At 40.4% G+C, this 19,898-nt stretch overlaps 1 protein-coding gene across 1 annotated transcript in view; it reads left to right on the top strand.

Moving 5' to 3' along the window:
* The window catches only part of LOC126252269 (lipase member H-like), a 68,965-nt gene that overhangs the window by 40,331 nt on the left and 8,736 nt on the right, over positions 1-19,898 (top strand). The window contains exons 2-3 of the mRNA XM_049953142.1: positions 9,310-9,467; positions 11,500-11,633. Of these exons, the coding sequence (XP_049809099.1) occupies positions 9,310-9,467; positions 11,500-11,633 (292 nt within the window). The remainder of the gene's footprint in view (positions 1-9,309; positions 9,468-11,499; positions 11,634-19,898) is intronic.

A 19,898-nucleotide genomic window follows, 5' to 3' on the forward strand; every position in this document is an offset into this window, starting at 1 on the left:
GTATACTTGGAAAAGGCCGGGAGATACGGGAAGATTTCAATTAGATTACATCATGGACAGACAGAGATTCCGAAATCAGATACTGGACTGTAAGGCGTACCCAGGAGCAGATATAGACTCAGATCACAATATAGTAGTGATGAAGAGTAGGCTGAAGTTCAAGACATTAGTCAGGAAGAATCAACACGCAAAGAAGTGGGATACGGAAGTACTAAGGAATGACGAGATACGTTTGAAGTTCTCTAACGCTATAGATACAGCAATAAGGAATAGCGCAGTAGGCAGTACAGTTGAAGAGGAATGGACATCTCTAAAAAGGGCCATCACAGAAGTTGGGAAGGAAAACATAGGCACAAAGAAGGTAGCTGCGAAGAAACCATGGGTAACAGAAGAAATACTTCAGTTGATTGATGAAAGGAGGAAGTACAAACATGTTCCGGGAAAATCAGGAATACAGAAATACAAGTCGCTGAGGAATGAAATAAATAGGAAGTGCAGGGAAGCTAAGACGAAATGGCTGCAGGAAAAATGTGAAGACATCGAAAAAGATATGATTGTCGGAAGGACAGACTCAGCATACAGGAAAGTCAAAACAACCTTTGGTGACATTAAAAGCAACGGTGGTAACATTAAGAGTGCAACGGGAATTCCACTGTTAAATGCAGAGGAGAGAGCAGATAGGTGGAAAGAATACATTGAAAGCCTCTATGAGGGTGAAGATTTGTCTGATGTGATAGAAGAAGAAACAGGAGTTGATTTAGAAGAGATAGGGGATCCAGTATTAGAATCGGAATTTAAAAGAGCTTTGGAGGACTTAGGGTCAAATAAGGTAGAATGGATAGATAACATTCCATCAGAATTTCTAAAATCATTGGGGAAAGTGGCAACAAAACGACTATTCACGTTGGTGTGAATAGGCGACATACCATCTGACTTTCGGAAAAGCATCATCCACACAATTCCGAAGACGGCAAGAGCTGACAAGTGCGAGAATTTCGCACAATCAGCTTCACAGCTCATGCATCGAAGCTGCTTACAAAAATAATATACAGAAGAATGGAAAAGAAAATTGAGAATGCGCTAGGTGATGATCAGTTTGGCTTTAGGAAAAGTAAAGGGACGAGAGAGGCAATTCTGACGTTACGGCTAATAATGGAAGCAAGGCTAAAGAAAAATCAAGACACTCTCATAGGATCTGTCGACCTGGAAAAAGCGTTCGACAATATAAAATGGTGCAAGCTGTTCGAGATTCTGAAAAAAGTAGGGGTAAGCTATAGGGAGAGACGGGTCATATACAATATGTGCAACAACCAAGAGCGATTAATAAGAGTGGACGACCAAGAACGAAGTGCTCGTATTAAGAAGGGTGTAAGACAAGGCTGTAGCCTTTCGCCCCTACTCTTCCCCAAGGTGAAAGGATATCAATGATACGATTCGCTGATGACATTGCTATCCTGAGTGAAAGTGAAGAAGAATAAAATGATCTGCTGAACGGAATGAACAGTCTAATGAGTACACAGTATGGTTTGAGAGTAAATCGGAGAAAGACGAAGGTAATGAGAAGTAGTAGAAATGAGAACAGCGAGAAACGTAACATCAGGATTGATGGTCACGAAGTCAATGAAGTTAAGGAATTCTGCTACCTAGGCAGTAAAATAACCAATGACGGACGGAGCAATGAGGACATCAAAAGCAGACTCGCTATCGCAAAAAAGGCATTTCTGGCCAAGAGAAGTCTACTAATATCAAATACCGGCCTTAATTTGAGGAAGAAATTTCTGAGGATGTACGTCTGGAGTACAGCATTGTATGGTAGTGAAACATGGACTGTGGGAAAACCGGAGCAGAAGAGAATCGAAGCATTTGAGATGTGGTGCTATAGACGAATGTCGAAAATTAGATGGACTGATAAGGTAAGGAATGAGGAGGTTCTATGCAGAATCGGAGAGGAAAGGAATATGTGGAAAACACTGATAAGGAGAAGGGACAGGATGATAGGACATCTGCTAAGACATGAGGGAATGACTTCCATGGTACTAGAGGGAGCTGTAGAGGGCAAAAACTGTAGAGGAAGACAGAGATTGGAATACGTCAAGCAAATAATTGAGGACGTAGGTTGCAAGTGCTACTCTGAGATGAAGAGGTTAGCACAGGAAAGGAATTCGTGGGCCGGCCGAAGTGGCCGCGCGGTTCTGGCGCTGCAGTCCGGAACCGCGAGACCGCTACGGTCGCAGGTTCGAATCCTGCCTCGGGCATGGATGTGTGTGATGTCCTTAGGTTAGTTAGGTTTAACTAGTTCTAAGTTCTAGGGGACTAATGACCTCAGCAGTTGAGTCCCATAGTGCTCAGAGCCATTTGAACCATTTGAAGGAATTCGTGGCGGGCCGCATCAAACCAGTCAGTAGACTGATGACCAAAAAAAAGCTGCAAATTTGGCGCTGTACTCTGTTTGTATGACGGAATGACATCCACGTTGTTATTTGACAATGGGACCTCGAAGAGGAAGGCGTCCTATCCTGTTGGAAGCTGTTGACAGGGTTGCCACTGCTGTAACTGAACATGCAGCACATGCCATGGGTAGTGCTAGGGCTCCTGCTATGTCATGGGAACTGTTCCTCCCACGGTCAACAGTACGGAATGCTTTGCGATATGTTTTACACTGACACCTGTATAAGATACAGGCGGTGCAGCAAGTGAAACCTCATGATCCGCAGCAACGTTCTGAATTTTCCTTTCAGTGTCTGGCATTGTCTGGCATTGATGTTATATGATCAGACGTGTGGAACATGTCAGCTGCTAGTGACTTGTAAAATCCTTTCAAGGGATATCATAGCAGCTAAAACGAATTCGAAAATCTTATTGGCTTTGACAAGTTGGCTCCAGATCAAATTTTCTGTATTCCCAGATTATCTGGATTTTCGATAGTTTGAACACCTTAGCTTCCAGCTAGTCCAGACCAGTGCAAAACCACTCTATCCCATATTGTCTCCTCATGTTTTATGTCTGTAGATCAAATAATCGCACGCCTCATTTAAGCAGACATTTCTTTTTTTTTTCTCACAGCCCGTCCCCGTCGTTGGGAGCTGATTCCCACGAAGGATGGCGGAGTCGAGCTTTTCGACCTGACCCAGCCTCTGCCAGAAGTACGCGTCGACGCGAGCGATGTCGTCTTCCAGCTCTACACCAAGTGAGGCAACTAACTAACTGCAGTGCGCATTCTAGTGCTGATATTTTATTCTTGCGTCTCGTCTGGGCAAATGATACGTCTAATACTGAAATCAGTGTGATATTTAACGTCTGAAACATATGCAGGGACTTGTTGAACAGTTCCCTTGGGTGTGTACATCCTATTTCTTTTCTAGTACTAGAATTGTAATATTGCTTCCTCTTTTAGGTCCTCATCACATGTAAAGGGGAGCCCTAGAATATTTTATATCTGCTTTTATTCATCCACTTGCTTCTAGTTTTAATGAGTCAACTTCTTTGGCCACATTGATATGTAACTGGAACTCTGGACTGTTACAAGTAGCAACTTTCATATTAACAGTCATCATTCTCCCAAGTGGTTTCTTATCGTCCTCCACGTATTCTTGTTCTATGGCATCTTTTCATCTAAGCATATCATCGTATATCTACAATACTCCGTGTTGCCTAATCTCTTCTTGTTTCCATTGCCCTCTAACCTTTACCTGCCGGCCGCTGTGGCCGAGCGGTTCTAGGCGATTCAGTCCGGAACCGCGCTGCTGCTACGGTCGCAGGTTCGAATCCTGCCTCGCGCACGGATGTGTGTGATGTCCTTAGGTTAGTTAGGTTTAAGTAGTTCTAAGTCTAGGGGACTGATGACCTCAGATGTTGAGTCCCATAGTGCTTAGAGCCATTTGAACCATTTGAACCTTCACCGATCCTCACCATATCTCCCGTTTGCTCCAGTGCCCATGTTGCGTTGACACCTAGAACCCGTGCCATCAGTTTAAACATTAACCTTCTAATTTCTCACATATTGCTTTCTTCATTCTCAAACTATTTTCACTTTACCTTCATTTAGTTCATAATTTTAAACACACAAAGAGTTAAACGACTCAAATATCCAAGCTTTTGAGAAGAATGGAAAATAAAATAAAGGGTATGTTATAATAGGAACAGTTTGGCTTTAGGAGAGGTAAAGAAGCCAGAGATTTAGTTCTGACGAAGAAAAAAATCCAGAATCTTACATGACGTTTATCGACTTATAACAATCTTTCGACAATGTAAAATAATGTACGATATTTGAAATTATCACAAAACAGGCGTAAGCCATAGAGATGAACAGGTATTATACAAATTGTATGGGGAAGAATCTTCGGGAAACTGAAAAGAAGACGAAGTGTGATGAGTGGAGCCCAGGAGTTTGGTCATGCTCACAGCAATGTTTCAGGTGCATGGGGAGCGTTCCCAACAATAGGCACTGCTGCCCGAATGGGAGGTGGTGATCGATCACAGTCGGAAACAACAGCAGATGACCCCGGCATTGTGCAACAGGGTATCCATGTCAAACAACATTGTTCTCCTCAGTGAAAATTCAGAAGAATTACATTACCAGTTAACTGGAATGGACTGTCTAATGAGCACATAACATTTACTGAGAGTAAATTAAAAGAAGGCAGTAGTAGGGGATAGTGTTTTACCTTTAACTTAGATATTTCCCTATCAATGGACTGTTAGAGAGTAGGGTGGTCAGTGACTTACCCAGTACGGTCGTCAGATATAATTCCCTTTGATTATTTATTTTGGCGCTGCAACAAAGACATTGAAATTCTGCAATACTATATGACATGAAATAGTTTGTGAATCATGCCAGTTGCAGGGATATTATGGACTACTCAAAATGAGTGTGCAGTCGTTCATGTGATTCTAAAATCAATCACTAGACTGAATTGCCGACCAAAAAACATCATATGTTCCTGGGTACACTATCCCTTAGATACGACAGTCTCCACTCATGAATAATATCATAAATGAGATTAATGATAAAATTATCATCAAAATGGAGGATCAAACAGTAGACAAAATGAAAGGATTCTACTGCCTTGGAATCAAAATAATGCAGGACAGATGTAGCATGCATTATACAAGAAGCAGACTATGCAATCAAAGACGGCAATCCTCACTAAAATAAGGTTGCTTATATCGAACATAAAGAAAATTCTGTGAATGTACTGCTGTAGCAGACCATTGTATGGAAGTAAGTCATGGACTGTGGGAAATCCGGAAAAGAAGTGATTCGAAACGTTTTAGTTGAAATTCTGGGAGTTAACTGAACTGATGAGGAATGAGAATGTTCTTTGCAGAATCGGTAAGGAAAGAGATATGTGGAGAACAACGGTCCGAATAAGGGACAGGATGGTGGTACATGTGGTTACGACATGAGAGGATGGTACATGTGGTTACGACATTAGAGGATAGCTTTCAGTCTACTAGAGAGAGCCACAGAAGGCAAAAATTGTAGGAAAGACAGGGATTGGAATATATCCAACAAGTACTTGAGGACAATGGGTGTAAGTGCTGCTCTGAGACAAAGAGGCTGGCACAGGATAGAGATCAGGACGGGCCTCTTCAAACTACCCAGGAGACTAGTATGGAGAAAGGTCACCTTGACCATATACAGTAAGAATGGGTTCATTTATTTAGTCCTTTGATCATATGTAATACAATGTACCATATGACACTAGACTTAACCCCAGTCATTACGAACAACAATTATCAAGATTATATGTACCTATATTTCTTACAAAGTACGAAAGTTATGGATCAATGGAGAGACGTCTACAGACGTTAAGGTAACCTCTGGCGTGCCACAGGGGAGTGTTATGGGACCATTGCTTTTCACAATATATATAAATGACCTAGTAGATAGTGTCGGAAGTTCCATGCGGCTTTTCGCGGATGATGCTGTAGTATACAGAGAAGTTGCAGCATTAGAAAATTGTAGCGAAATGCAGGAAGATCTGCAGCGGATAGGCACTTGGTGCAGGGAGTGGCAACTGTCCCTTAACATAGACAAATGTAATGTATTGCGAATACATAGAAGGAAGGATCCTTTATTTTATGATTATATGATAGCGGAACAAACACTGGTAGCAGTTACTTCTGTAAAATATCTGGGAGTATGCGTGCGGAACGATTTGAAGTGGAATGATCATATAAAATTAATTGTTGGTAAGGCGGGTACCAGGTTGAGATTCATTGGGAGAGTGCTTAGAAAATGTAGTCCAGCAACAAAGGAGGTGGCTTACAAAACACTCGTTCGACCTATACTTGAGTATTGCTCATCAGTGTGGGATCCGTACCAGATCGGGTTGACGGAGGAGATAGAGAAGATCCAAAGGAGAGCGGCGCGTTTCGTCACAGGGTTATTTGGTAAGCGTGATAGCGTTACGGAGATGTTTAATAAACTCAAGTGGCAGACCCTGCAAGAGAGGCGCTCTGCATCGCGGTGTAGCTTGCTCGCCAGGTTTCGAGAGGGTGCGTTTCTGGATGAGGTATCGAGTATATTGCTTCCCCCTACTTATACCTCCCGAGGAGATCACGAATGTAAAATTAGAGAGATTAGAGCGCGCACGGAGGCTTTCAGACAGTCGTTCTTCCCGCGAACCATACGCGACTGGAACAGGAAAGGGAGGTAATGACAGTGGCACGTAGGGTGCCCTCCGCCAAATACAGTTGGGTGGCTTGCGGAGTATGAATGTAGATGTAGATGTAGATGTAGATTTATACATCTATTATAGTTCAAGTACTCACTTATTGAATAGAAGCAGACCTACTGTAGACATTATCTAACACATCTTTCAAAAGCTTTAATATTTAGTATACATTTTACATCATTTGGTAACTTCTTAAATAGTTTTATTCCCATTTAGTATGTTGCTTTCTGAAACAAACTTGTACTTTTTAATTTAATGTTGTGAAAGTGTTAGTAATATTTTTTCTAATAGTATTATCATTTACAATTACATTTTTTAAAGTACACATTAATCTCAAGAATAAACCTGTATATTAAAAATTAGTTTACGAGACTGTCTAGCACTGGTCGCTGTAATAATCCTACTGGCTCTTTTTTGGATTCTGAATGTCCCTGGAGCTACTGGGGTATTTAGCCAGAATGTGAATCCACATTTTAAATGTGCTTTAAAATATGTATAGTAACCACACTTTAGTGCCTGCACATTTATGCATCCTTTTAGAGCCCTTAAAAAATAAAAGCCCGAATGCAGCTTGGCATTAATGGACTATATATATATGCCCCATATTCACTATGGATTGTTGGTTATATCTGGATAATGCAAGATTTTGTCTTTACAGTTATGGAAATTTAATCTTGTAGTTTTGCTGCTGATTATTATATGCTGATTATTGTTGACCATTTACATAGTTGATTTGCAATGTTTACTTCATGTTGAATCGTCATTTTTTGCTGCTTTTGATATTACTGTGTCATCAACAAAGAGAATTATGTTGTTGAATAAACATGCACATCTGGTTCATTGATATAATCAGGAGAAGAAGAGGTCCCATTACTGACCCTTGAGGTACTCCATAGGTCATTCACATTCTTCTGACAGGTGTTCTGTGACTATTTGTGCATTTTCACATGTTTGTCTGATGCCTATTTTTTGCTTGTAGTCACTGAGAAAAGAACGAATTCATTCATTTCACAATCCCCAAATGCCACAGTATTCAACCATGTGTAGAAGGCCTCTGTGGTTTACCATGTCTAAAGCTTTAGGTGAAACTAAAAATGTACCTGCTGTTTTATGTGTTTCAACAATGGCATTTAAAACAGCGACTGTGCAGTGATGAACTATCTATTCAGCTGATTTACTGCTTTGGAAAACATACTGAGAATTCGTTAATACTTCATTTTTGTTTATAAACTTTATGAAGTTACTTTACATTATGTTACAATCCTTTTGAAAAACACAGTTTTATTGTAGTGGGGCGATAGCTTACCACCTTATCTTTGGATGGTTTTAGCTAATCTGTAAAGAGCTTGTCTCTAATGAGCCGTTGCTTACATGAATGAAGGGGTCTATTAGACTTTGGAGGTTGAGCTGTAAGATTCTCGCGGGTAAACCATTAACTCCTGCTGAGTATGTTGTTTTTAGACCTGTAACACCTTTGACTGTTTCCCCCCAGTTTACATGATCCACAAACTCGGATAATCCACAGTTGTTGATCTTGTTTTATGACATTTTTTAAAATTTTTTTTTTTTTAATGAGAGTGCATATCTGCCGTGACATTATTTTCCTTGCAGATTTGGTGTAGTTCTCTTTTTTTCTGGAAAGAAGTTCTAATTCCTTTAGTAATCCAGCCATTACCTCTTGCATTATTTCTGATATTTACCATTTTTAGAGGGGAGGCTGTGGCAATATCTGTATTAGTTTTTAAAGAAATTTGTTGAATTTAGTTTCCAGGCCTTGCCTTTCATAGAAAGCAGACCAATCTTCGTTGTGTAGTAATGAATTAAAGAGGTTTATGCGTTCCTGAGGGAAGATGCTATGTTAAAACTGACATGTGTTGTTATTTGCCTGTCCTCCTTCAGTAGTGATGGTTATTATTAAAGCTTTATGGTCACTGAATCATTTATTGAATACTTTTAGAGACCACTTAAATTTGTCTTCATCAGTGAGGATTTGATCCAAGGCTGTGTGACTGGTTGGTGTTTTTCTCACTGCAAGGTTGACTGTGACAGTAAGATTATGTGATTTCGTGACGTTGTCTAGAGCAGCTCTCTGTTTACAGTTACTGAGAAAATCAACATTAAGGTCACCACAAAGTACAACATGTTCTTACATTTACTTTATTTGGGAACCATTTTATTTTGTCTAGAAATATCTCAACGTTTTCTAATAGGGAGCAGTACACTGTGACTATTATCAAATTTAATTGTAGAACTTTCATCGCTGCCCTCTCGAAGTCTATTTTCACAACTTTGTTGGGTAATGTTAGCTACATTAGTAACTTTTATGCCATTGTTGAAGAATGTGGCTACTCCCATGTAGTGACCAACAGATCTACAATAGTAGTAAACCAGATTCCAAGAGTGTTCGGAGAGGCAAATTATAGAGTCATCTTCTACTTCATGCATTATTAGTGTATTTAAATCTTCTACTTTTTTGAATAGGGACTGAACATTTGGTTGAAAGATCTTCATTACAGACAGTGAGATACCACTTATCTTCAGTTTAAATACTACTAATTGATTGGCATGTTTTGGTCTTCAAATTGTGCAGCTTACGTATTCCTTAGTGTTCCTTCTATTTCTGTTGTAGCTGCTGCTCTTGACAGTAAAACATCGTTCAGGCGACTTGGGTGTCTCATGTTCCTTCTATGCGGGCGTCGTGAATGTTCTTCAGCTGCTGGAGTGGTTGGTTCTGATGCTGAAGTGGTTGCAGCTCCTGTTGCTGGGATTGATGATGATGCTGGTGAGGTTGTTGCAGATACTGTTGAAATTTATTTTGCTGTCAGACTGATTAGTGCTGATGCTTCGGTGGTTGTTCCTATTCAGATTACAGGTCTTGCAACAGCTTAAGATTCTTCAGTCAAATGAAATAGGTTCACAGTTGCAGTGATTGACATATTGATATCTTGTTTCTTCTGTGTAGTTTGTTTGCTACAAATAATTGTTAATACCTGAGATACCTCTTTCTTTTTTTCTGTTGCTCTGAACCACATTCTGTTACCTTAAATCATAGCCAAATTGTACTTTGCATTGGTTTGATTATTTTATTTCCGAAGTCTTCCGCCTTTTTCTTTAAAATCCATTGATCAGTGGTAGTTTGTAATGTTTTAGTCATTTCTTTCTTATGCGTCGTGCTTTCCTCTTTCTTATGTCACTTTCAGAAGTTTTCTGAAGCTTAAAATTACTACTTGGTATTTTTACTCTGCTCTTGCTTAAGAGAAAAGACTGTCTTTCAGTACTCTGCTTAAGTGGAATAATTGCAAAGTAAATTTGTTTCGATTTACTCTTTCAGTTCCAAAATTAACGGCAAGAATTTAGATGTTGTACATAATGTAATTTTGGAATGCCATAGATTATTGTATGCATTTTATGAAGTGTTCTTTAACCACCTGAATGGGACTTTTAGTGTCATTTGTACTTCCTATTCCCACTAATGCATCGTCTTTTGTGAAAGTTTTTGCTAGGCTTAGCGCGTTTTTTATGATTACCTTCGAAGCTCCTCCTGGTTTGCTGGTCGTCTCTAGATCTCACTTCTACTGTAGAAGTGATCCTCACCATCGTCCCTGGGTGTCTGCTAAAATAAGTACCTCGTTTTTCTTGTGTTTCCATTGTAATAAACAAGCTCTTGGTCATTGTCACTTCACTTATTTTTGTAATCATTTCACTTTCGTTTTAACCGTTTGTTTTTGCGCGTTGTTTGTCAGATTTTTGAATGCTGTTGGATTCAAGATAGTAAGCAAACTTCTATTTTCGAATGTTTCCCATTTCCTTAGTATTTTTCTTAAGCCCAATGATATATTTTTCTGAAGATTTTTTCCCTGTCAATTCAGCTTTCTTTTTTGCAAAGAGTGTTTACAATGTCTCCTTTTTCTTTTTAATTCACTATCAAAATTCACACCATGGGTGAAAGTTAATACTTGAGTCGTTGCACGTTCACAGTCACTGTGTCTGTTGCTTCCCTTGTAACTGGCTTGGTCTCGAACTTGTTGTTACAGGACTCGTAGTTTTTACCTCTATTTCACATTTGCTACACACGCAAAAGCCTTATAAAATTATGTGGCTGCGCTTTTTGCACAGAATACTATTAAATACAGTACGTTATTTTTCTAAGCACAAGTTAAACCTAGAGATGTTTAACGCATTATGCTGGTGCATTCTGCTTCTGTGTATATCCCACAGTTATTTTACTATGAAGTGTTTTAGAAAATGAGTTATAACATGGAGAAACAGTTTTGCAGGTGTATGTCAAAACTTTCTCCTTTTCTGTGTGTGAGATATGTGTCCTCAATGTAGGGTGATAACTTTTTTTTACACTCCGTAAAGATATCGACAAATGGGCGGAAGAGGGAAGAAAACGCCAGAAGCATTGTTATGTGTACCATTAATGATATCGAACCTGCAGCAACTGTCGCTTTTGTTTTCCCATTAAGCATGACAAAACTTCATAATATTTGAGCCTTTCTTGGGAGAAATAGTGACATGGGCACATTTGAAATAATTGTTCGAAAAATCAGTTGTCATGAATTAGTAACTATCTACAATTCATGCACATGTATTTGTAGTGTGAACGAACATTGTCCATGCTGTATGATATAACAACTAATCAATTTTCAAACATTTTACAATAATAACAGCTGACTACTAAGATTACCTGTTCAAGGCGACCATTTCCATGGAAATCATGATGAGGTCTCAAATTACAATTTCAGATAACTCAACACAAAGATTTAATTGATCGGGCGGAGATATAATGTCAACAGTGACTTCTGTTTGTCAACAGAGCAAATCCAAGCGGTCCTCAAATTTTGACAGCTGGTGGTTCTTATGTTGGAAACTTCGTTGCCTCGAAACAAACAAAATTTGTTACTCATGGATGGATGAATCAAGGAGATCACATGAGTGCAATCCGTGATGGTAAGTGGTATTCTTTAAAACAATAAAGCCTGTATCTCACTCATTAAAATTTACAAAGTGATTGCACACCATGACATACATCTTTCCAGTCATTGAAAGTGAATGTTGACTGCATGTAACAAAATCTTGCCACCTACTATTATAGAATTATTTTAACATCTCACACATGTATTAATGGTGAAAGAAGACCTTCAGTTTATTCTGTAGAGGTACTACAGTGCAAAGGAATACAGTACAATCATTCAATACATTAGTAAGCAGAATCAAACATGTTAATGGAATTACCACTGCATTTATGCAGCTTATTGGGTAAACCGATTTTCAGGCGATATGTTTAACAAGCCTAAATAACACTCACTTCGTACAAACTTAGATTCATCAGTTTTATATATCAAGCAAACGAGTGAACTACACTCAGAAATATAAGGTCGTGATGTGACATACTTATTGTTTGCTTTTTTTCTATATTACATCCAATTAATCCCAGCTACAAATTTTTTATAGCAGGGAAAAGTCGCCAGATTTGTATCCCAGAGGGAAAGCGCTTCACTGCAGCAAGTCCTTGATGTAGCAGCAAATTTTCGAAATTACCCAAACACGACAAAAACTGTTATTAACTCTGATCAAACAGGTATTAAACATAAAAGTACCTGATTAATTTACATCAATTGCGCTACTATTCTTATAGACCATAAGACGCTAGTTTGTGGATGGTTGTCCTAGAGTGCCACTATCAATCACGTGATGACCAAATGCTCGCCGAACGCGAACATAGGTGGTTACTGTGCAGAGAAAGGATATGCACAAGGTGACACACTCGTACCCTGCACAGAATGCTGTCACCTTATCTGGAAAGTTACTACCAACGGTTTTCGTTTGCTTACGAGAGACCCACTGTCTTATTTGGACAGAGGGTGCAAAAAGTGGCTGATGAGTACGCACAAAAATAAGTGAGAGAACAACAATTTATTTCGCTTCTCCATTCATGGGGAGGGCAAACGAACGAAATTTGTCAAGCTAGAGAGTGACTTCCAACGTATTAAATAAATTCCTTCAAAATGTACTCCGTTGGTGCAACCCTGCGACGTTTATTTTTATAGGTAGGCGAAGAACGTTATAACGTGGCTACAAAATTGCTGGTACATCATCCAGCACAATAGAGAGAGAGATTCAAGAGAAGACTTGCATAAAAATTTAATCAATCGTACGCCAATAGTTGTCTGTAGCAATATTCTGTAATATGATTACAGGTTTCGAGAGGGTGCGTTTCTGGATGAGGTATCGAATATATTGCTTCCCCCTACTTATACCTCCCGAGGAGATCACGAATGTAAAATTAGAGAGATTAGAGCGCGCACGGAGGCTTTCAGACAGTCGTTCTTCCCGCGAACCATACGCGACTGGAACAGGAAAGGGAGGTAATGACAGTGGCACGTAAAGTGCCCTCCGCCACACACCGTTGGGTGGCTTGCGGAGTATAAATGTAGGTGTAGATTAGATATGCGTGCTACGCTGCGAAATTACGTGATGGCGTAGACCCGGAAACGATGAACCGTCTAGAATCTGAGTGAGGCTATATGAATGGCGACATAATCTACGGAACGTTTTTGCTTTGCATAGTCATCCTCTTGTCTGCCACTTAAAAATAAATGGTATATATAGCAAAACTGAAATTGCTAACGTTTAATTCAGATTTTATTGGAAAATTGTTTGTAACGTGAAACTGAGGGATGATATTCATATCGGGTCTCCAGACGGAACATAACGTCATCTTGACACAACATTTCAGCGCTCCACCTGGCTGCCATCTTCAGGTGAGTAAACCGTCGCACTAACTAGCTGGAAGTGGAATCAAACACGCCGCGGCCGCACGTTTATGCACCACCTTTTGGTCAACCGCGCGTGCGTGAAAATAAAAACTGCCCTCTCGCGCAAAGCCTAACAGCGCGCCGGTGGTGAAAACTCGCGGAAGCGATAAATCGATATCAAACACTAATGACACTTTTTGATGACCGAAACAAAGACCGTTGTTTTTTAATATCTAAGAAAATAGGGTTCCAACTCTTACTTAAAGGATACCCCTTATCTCTGTTTATAATATTGTCAGATAGCCGGATTTAAATGGCTTCTTTCACTTCACAGTCCCAATAACGCGACGCAGGGGCAACCACTCGTGTCTCATCGTACAACATTTTATGTTCTTCAGTACGGCAATGCTCCGCAACTGCAGATTTTTGTGAGTGAGATAATCGAATGTGCTCCACGCATCGATCCTACACCGTACGAATCGTTTGTCCAATATAGGATTTCACGCAGTGGCAGAGAACTCTATAGACACCGGGCTTGCTCAATGCCATATCATCTTTTACTGAGACCAATAGCGCTCTAGTCTTAACGGATGAACGGAATACACTTTTAATATCAAATCTATTTAAAATGCTTCCTATTATTGAATATACGCTTCTGGCGGAAGGTAGGAACGCCACCAATTTGCTTGTCTCTTTTTCGTTCCCGAGTAGGTCCATACTATAGAGCACGACAGATCAGATTGTCAGTATAACCATTCTGCTTAACACAGCTTTTAGATGATACAGTTCTTGTGTCAAACTATCTGCATCTGAGATGGCATAAGCTCTTTTTACCAATACACCCAGAATCTCATTGCGTTGGTACGATGGAAGACAACTTGATGCATGAATATATCAGTCCGTATGCGTGGGGTTCGATAAACATCTAAAAAAGATGATGTTTTCCATCCTTTTCAACTTCCACCATGAACTTAATTTTGCGGATGCAGACAATTGAAATGATCTCGGAAACGATACAGAGCTCCCCCCCCCCCCCCTCCCCTATGTGACCATACCATAAACGTATCGTCGACGTATCTCCAAAAATAAGCTAGTTTTAGGAACCCCATCTTCAGTGTGCCGTGTTCTCAAGATCTTCCATAAGCAAATTGGGCACTATGGGTGGTAATGGTTGGTTGGTTGGTTTGGGGAAGGAGACCAGACAGCGAGGTCATCGGTCTCATCGGATTAGGGAAGGATGGGGAAGGAAGTCGGCCGTGCCCTTTGAAAGGAACCATCCCGGCATTTGCCTGGAGCGATTTAGGGAAATCACGGAAAACCTAAATCAGGATGGCCGGACGCGGGATTGAACCGTCGTCCTCCCGAATGCGAGTCCAGTGTCTAACCACTGCGCCACCTCGCTCGGTATGGGTGGTAATGGACTCCCCATAGCCACTCCGTCAGTTTTTCAAAGTATTTCCCATTAAGTAAAAATTCGTCGACGTCAACTCATAGCGACAAAGCGTAGTTGTTTCCTCGTCCAATTTTTCACCAATTAACTGCAAAGACTCTTCAAGAGGAACTCTGGTAAAAAGAGACACAACATCAAAACTACGGGCACGTCCGTGGTATTGAAACACAAAGACTTCAAACGCTGAATAAAAACCAGAGAATTGGAAATATGATTCTCGCATTTTCCTGAATGGGGACTGAGAGTGGGTAATAAATACTTGGCTATGTTCTAAGTAGGAGCGCCCAAATTACTAACAATACACTGAGGAGGAATCCCTTGCTTGTGTGCCTTAGGCAAACGTATAATCTCGGCTGCACTGCAACACCAGGTCGAAGTTTTTTAAGAAGATCGTTAGATAATGAACGCTTCTTCAAAAGTGAAAGCGTCTTGCGTTTAACACGTTCAGTTGGGTCGATCTGTAATCTTCGGTATGCCGAGTCTGCTAGTGAAATATCCATTTTAGTAAAAAGATCCATTTTACCCAAATAATCGTATTGCGAAAGAAGACCGTTGCATTGCCCTTGTCCGCTGATAATGACTACTAAATCCTGATCTTCCCTGATGGGCCAGATCGCGGCTCTTTAAAGCGAGATGTTGCTTCGCGGGGGTGGCTCCGGACGCAATGCGTGCGAGACCTCTTGCCTAACTTCACCAGCTAGTTCGTCGGGAGACCTGGACATCGCTTATTCAATAGCGGAAATTAATTCAGTACTGGGAACATTCGTGGGTGTAGGGGCAAAATTTAATCACTTTTCCAATACTGCCAGCGTAGCATCGTCCAGTTGTTTGGTTATGAGATTAATCATAACATGTCGATGGGTGTCATCATCCATATTGCAGACTGAGAAGAAAGCCGTTGAAACTCACTACCAAACAACTGGACGTTGTGAATATCTTTATTTGATGGACCAGGAATATGTTCTGTATTACGATCGTGTTCTGTATTACGATCATATTTCTCCTTTTCTATCACCACTCTTTCCTCTTTCTCTACTCTCTCGTTAGAGAGCAATCCTGTATCATCTTTAACAGGTGACTCATCTACTAGTGGAATTTGTTAAGACTGGACATTGGTGGTAAATATATCAGGACTGAAAGGACATACCCCGAAATTGCCTTTTCCATAGTAGCCACTTTCATAAAACATTTGATACAGAGCTCTGCCAGTCCGAATGCAGAGATCTTTCGACCAATTTAGTGTGATGTATGTGGCGGAATGGTTACTAATACAGTTCCCATATTTTAGCAGTAGTTATAAATGTATAAATGTTAAGCGATAAGTGATTCATGTGGTTACCAAGAATTAGCAACAGTGGATCTTCTTTTGAAGGTTTCACGTGTTTAGCAAAATGACGAACCCATTCAAAAAGGTGTTGTTCATAACTCCAGGCGTTTTAGAACAATCGTTGATAGCTCCCAATGGTCCACCTCTAGTTAACGGAAGAGACATTCTTTGATGGTACAAGCAAACATTGGAGGAACATATATTCCTGTAGCACTGGATTCCGTAGAAATGTTGGAACACTTGAGGCAATACTAACCTTACGACTTACCTTAGAAGAAAGATTAAGAAAAGGCAAACCTACGTTTCTAGCATTTGTAGACTTAGAGAAAGCTTTTGACAACGTTAACTGGAATACTCTCTTTCAAATTCTGAAGGTGGCAGGGGTAAAATACAAGGAGCGAAAGGCTATTTACAATTTGTACAGAAACCAGATGGCAGTTATGAGAGTCGAGGGGCATGAAAGGGAAGCAGTGGTTGCGAAAGGAGTGAGACAGGGTTGTAGCCTCTCCCCGATGTTATTCAATCTGTATATTGAGCAAGCAGTAAAGGAAACAAAAGAAAAATTCGGAATAGGTATTAAAATTTATGGAGAAGATGTAAAAACATTGAGGTTCGCCGATGACATTGTAATTCTGTCAGAGACAGCAAAGGACTTGGAAGAGCAGTTGAACGGAATGGACAGTGTCTTGAAAGGAGGATATAAGATGAACATCAACAAAAGCAAAACGAGAATAATGGAATGTAGTCAAATTAAATCGGGTGATGCTGAGGGGATCAGATTAGGAAATGAGACACTTAAAGTAGTAAAGGAGTTTTGCTATTTGAGGAGCAAAATAACTGATGATGGTCGAAGTAGAGAGGATATAAAATGTAGACTGGCAATGGCAAGGAAATCGTTTCTGAAGAAGAGAAATTTGTTAACATCTAGTGTAGATTTAGGTGTCAGGAAGTCGTTTCTGAAAGTATTTGTATGGAGTGTAGCCATGTATGGAAGTGAAACATGGACGATAACCAGTTTGGACAAGAAGAGAATAGAAGCTTTCGAAATGTGGTGCTACAGAAGAATGCTGAAGATAAGGTGGGTAGATCACGTAACTAATGAGGAGGTATTGAATAGGATTGGGGAGAAGAGAAGTTTGTGGCACAACTTGACTAGAAGAAGGGATCGGTTGGTAGGACACGTTTTGAGGCATCAAGGGATCACAAATTTAGCATTGGAGGGCAGCGTGGAGGGTAAAAATCGTAGAGGGAGACCAAGAGATGAATACACTAAGCAGATTCAGAAGGATGTAGGTTGCAGTAGGTACTGGGAGATGAAGCAGCTTGCACAGGACAGAGTAGCATGGAGAGCTGCATCAAACCAGTCTCAGGACTGAAGACCACAACAACAACAACAACACTGAAAAAACAAATTATAGTGGCGGTTTTACTCCTTTCCCGTGATATTGTTACATCCAGCTGATTCCTATTGGGGCTAAGATTCTACCAGGATTATATACGGTCGGTATACCGCTGTCAACAACATTGAAAATTCCGTTTTCTGAGACGTTATATTGTTCCATAATTTGTTGCAGACTTCAAAAGTATACTTTTACATCTTTTTCGCTGAAAGCTATTATTCTATTAAATTAGTCCCTTCTGATTTTTTGCCTTGATTTCTGGATGTCCTTTAATCTTTTCCAACTAATCAAGTTGATGAGGTACGTTATTAGCCTCAGCGAACTCATAAGCGAATCTACGCAGCTCTGTGGGGGGACATACCATAGAATAATTAGCTAACTTTATTGTATGTTCAGCCAATTCGAGTTGTTGAGTAAATAAAAATGTTCCCCTTTTAACCAGTCTCGGAGGACCGAAAACGGCAGTCTTCATTTCTGTTCTGTGGGTCGCCTCATGTATTGCAAGCATCCTTGAAACTTGTCGAATTTTTCACCCTCCTTTAATGACTTTTAAAGCATTTATTAAAGTTTCTTGCGCCCACTTGCATTTTTTGGTAGTTCTTACATAGTTCTGCAGTGTCTATCAATTACTTATCGAGTAAAGAAATTAATGAAGATTGGTCGCCAGTTCTGAGGGACAATGAGCCCATGAAAGAGTAATCGCACACAGTCAACAAAAATGCGTATGATTACCCCAAACTATACTGAAATAAATTATCTATCCACAGATAATCAATGTATCTGAAAATACGATCAGTAATGTTTCAGATTTCGAGGTAGAATGGGATAGGAATGATGATGGAAATAGGATCACATTTGAGGAAGTGGAGAAAATGGTCAATAGATTGCAGTGCAATAAAGCAGCTGGGGTGGATGAAATTAAGTCGGAACTCATCAAATACGGTGGAATGTCAGGTCTTAAATGGCTACATAGGATAATTGAAATGGCCTGGGAGTCGGGACAGGTTCCATCAGACTGGACAAAAGCAGTAATCACACCAATCTTTAAACATGGAAACAGAAAAGATTGTAACAACTACAGAGGTATCTCTTTAATCAGCGTTGTGGGTAAAATCTTCTGAGGTGTTGTTGAAAGGAAAGTGCGAGTATTAGTTGAGGACCAATTGGATGAAAATCAGTGTGGGTTTAGGCCTCTTAGAGGTTGTCAGGACCAGATCTTTAGCTTACGGCAAATAATGGAGAAGTGTTATGAGTGGAACAGGGAAGATTATGGAATAGGAGGCAAACTATTGCAAGCAATTAAAGGTCTTTACATGGATAGTCAGGCAGCAGTTAGAGTTGACGGTAAATTGAGTTCATGGTTCAGAGTAGTTTCAGGGGTAAGACAAGGCTGCAACCTGTCTCCACTGTTGTTCATATTATTTATGGATCATATGTTGAAACCAATAGACTGGCTGGGTGAGATTAAGATATGAGAACACAAAATAAACAGTCTTGCATATGCGGATGACTTAGTTGTGATGGCAGATTCGATTGAAAGTTTGCGGAGTAATATTTCAGAGCTAGATCAGAAATGTAAGGACTATGGTATGAAGATTAGCATCTCCAAAACGAAAGTAATGTCAGTGGGAAAGAAATATAAACGGATTGAGTGCCAAATAGGAGGAACAAAGTTAGAACAGGTGGACGGTTTCAAGTACTTAGGATGCATATTCTCACAGGATGGCAACATAGTGAAAGAACTGGAAGCGAGGTGTAGCAAAGCTAATGCAGTGAGCGCTCAGCTACGATCTACTCTCTTCTGAAAGAAGGAAGTCAGTACCAAGACTACGTTATCTGTGCACCGTTCAATCTTTCGACCAACTTTGCTGTATGGGAGCGAAAGCTGGGTGGATTCAGGTTACCTTATCAACAAGGTTGAGGTTACGGATATGAAAGTAGCTAGGATGATTGCAGGTACTAGTAGATGGGAACAATGGCAGGAGGGTGTCCACAATGAGGAAATCAAAGAAAAACTGGGAATGAACTCTATAGATGTAGCAGTCAGGGCCGGCCGCGGTGGTCTCGCGGTTCTAGGCGCGCAGTCCGGAACCGTGCGACTGCTACGGTCGCAGGTTCGAATCCTGCCTCGGGCATGGATGTGTGTGATGTCCTTAGGTTAGTTAGGTTTAAGTAGTTCCAAGTTCTAGGGGACTGATAACCACAGCAGTTGAGTCCCATAGTGCTCAGAGCCATTTGAACCATTTTTAGCAGTCAGGGCGAACAGGCTTAGATGGTGGG

Source organism: Schistocerca nitens, chromosome 4 (assembly GCF_023898315.1).
Source record: "Schistocerca nitens isolate TAMUIC-IGC-003100 chromosome 4, iqSchNite1.1, whole genome shotgun sequence".
In the NCBI taxonomy this organism is placed as follows: domain Eukaryota; kingdom Metazoa; phylum Arthropoda; class Insecta; order Orthoptera; family Acrididae; genus Schistocerca; species Schistocerca nitens.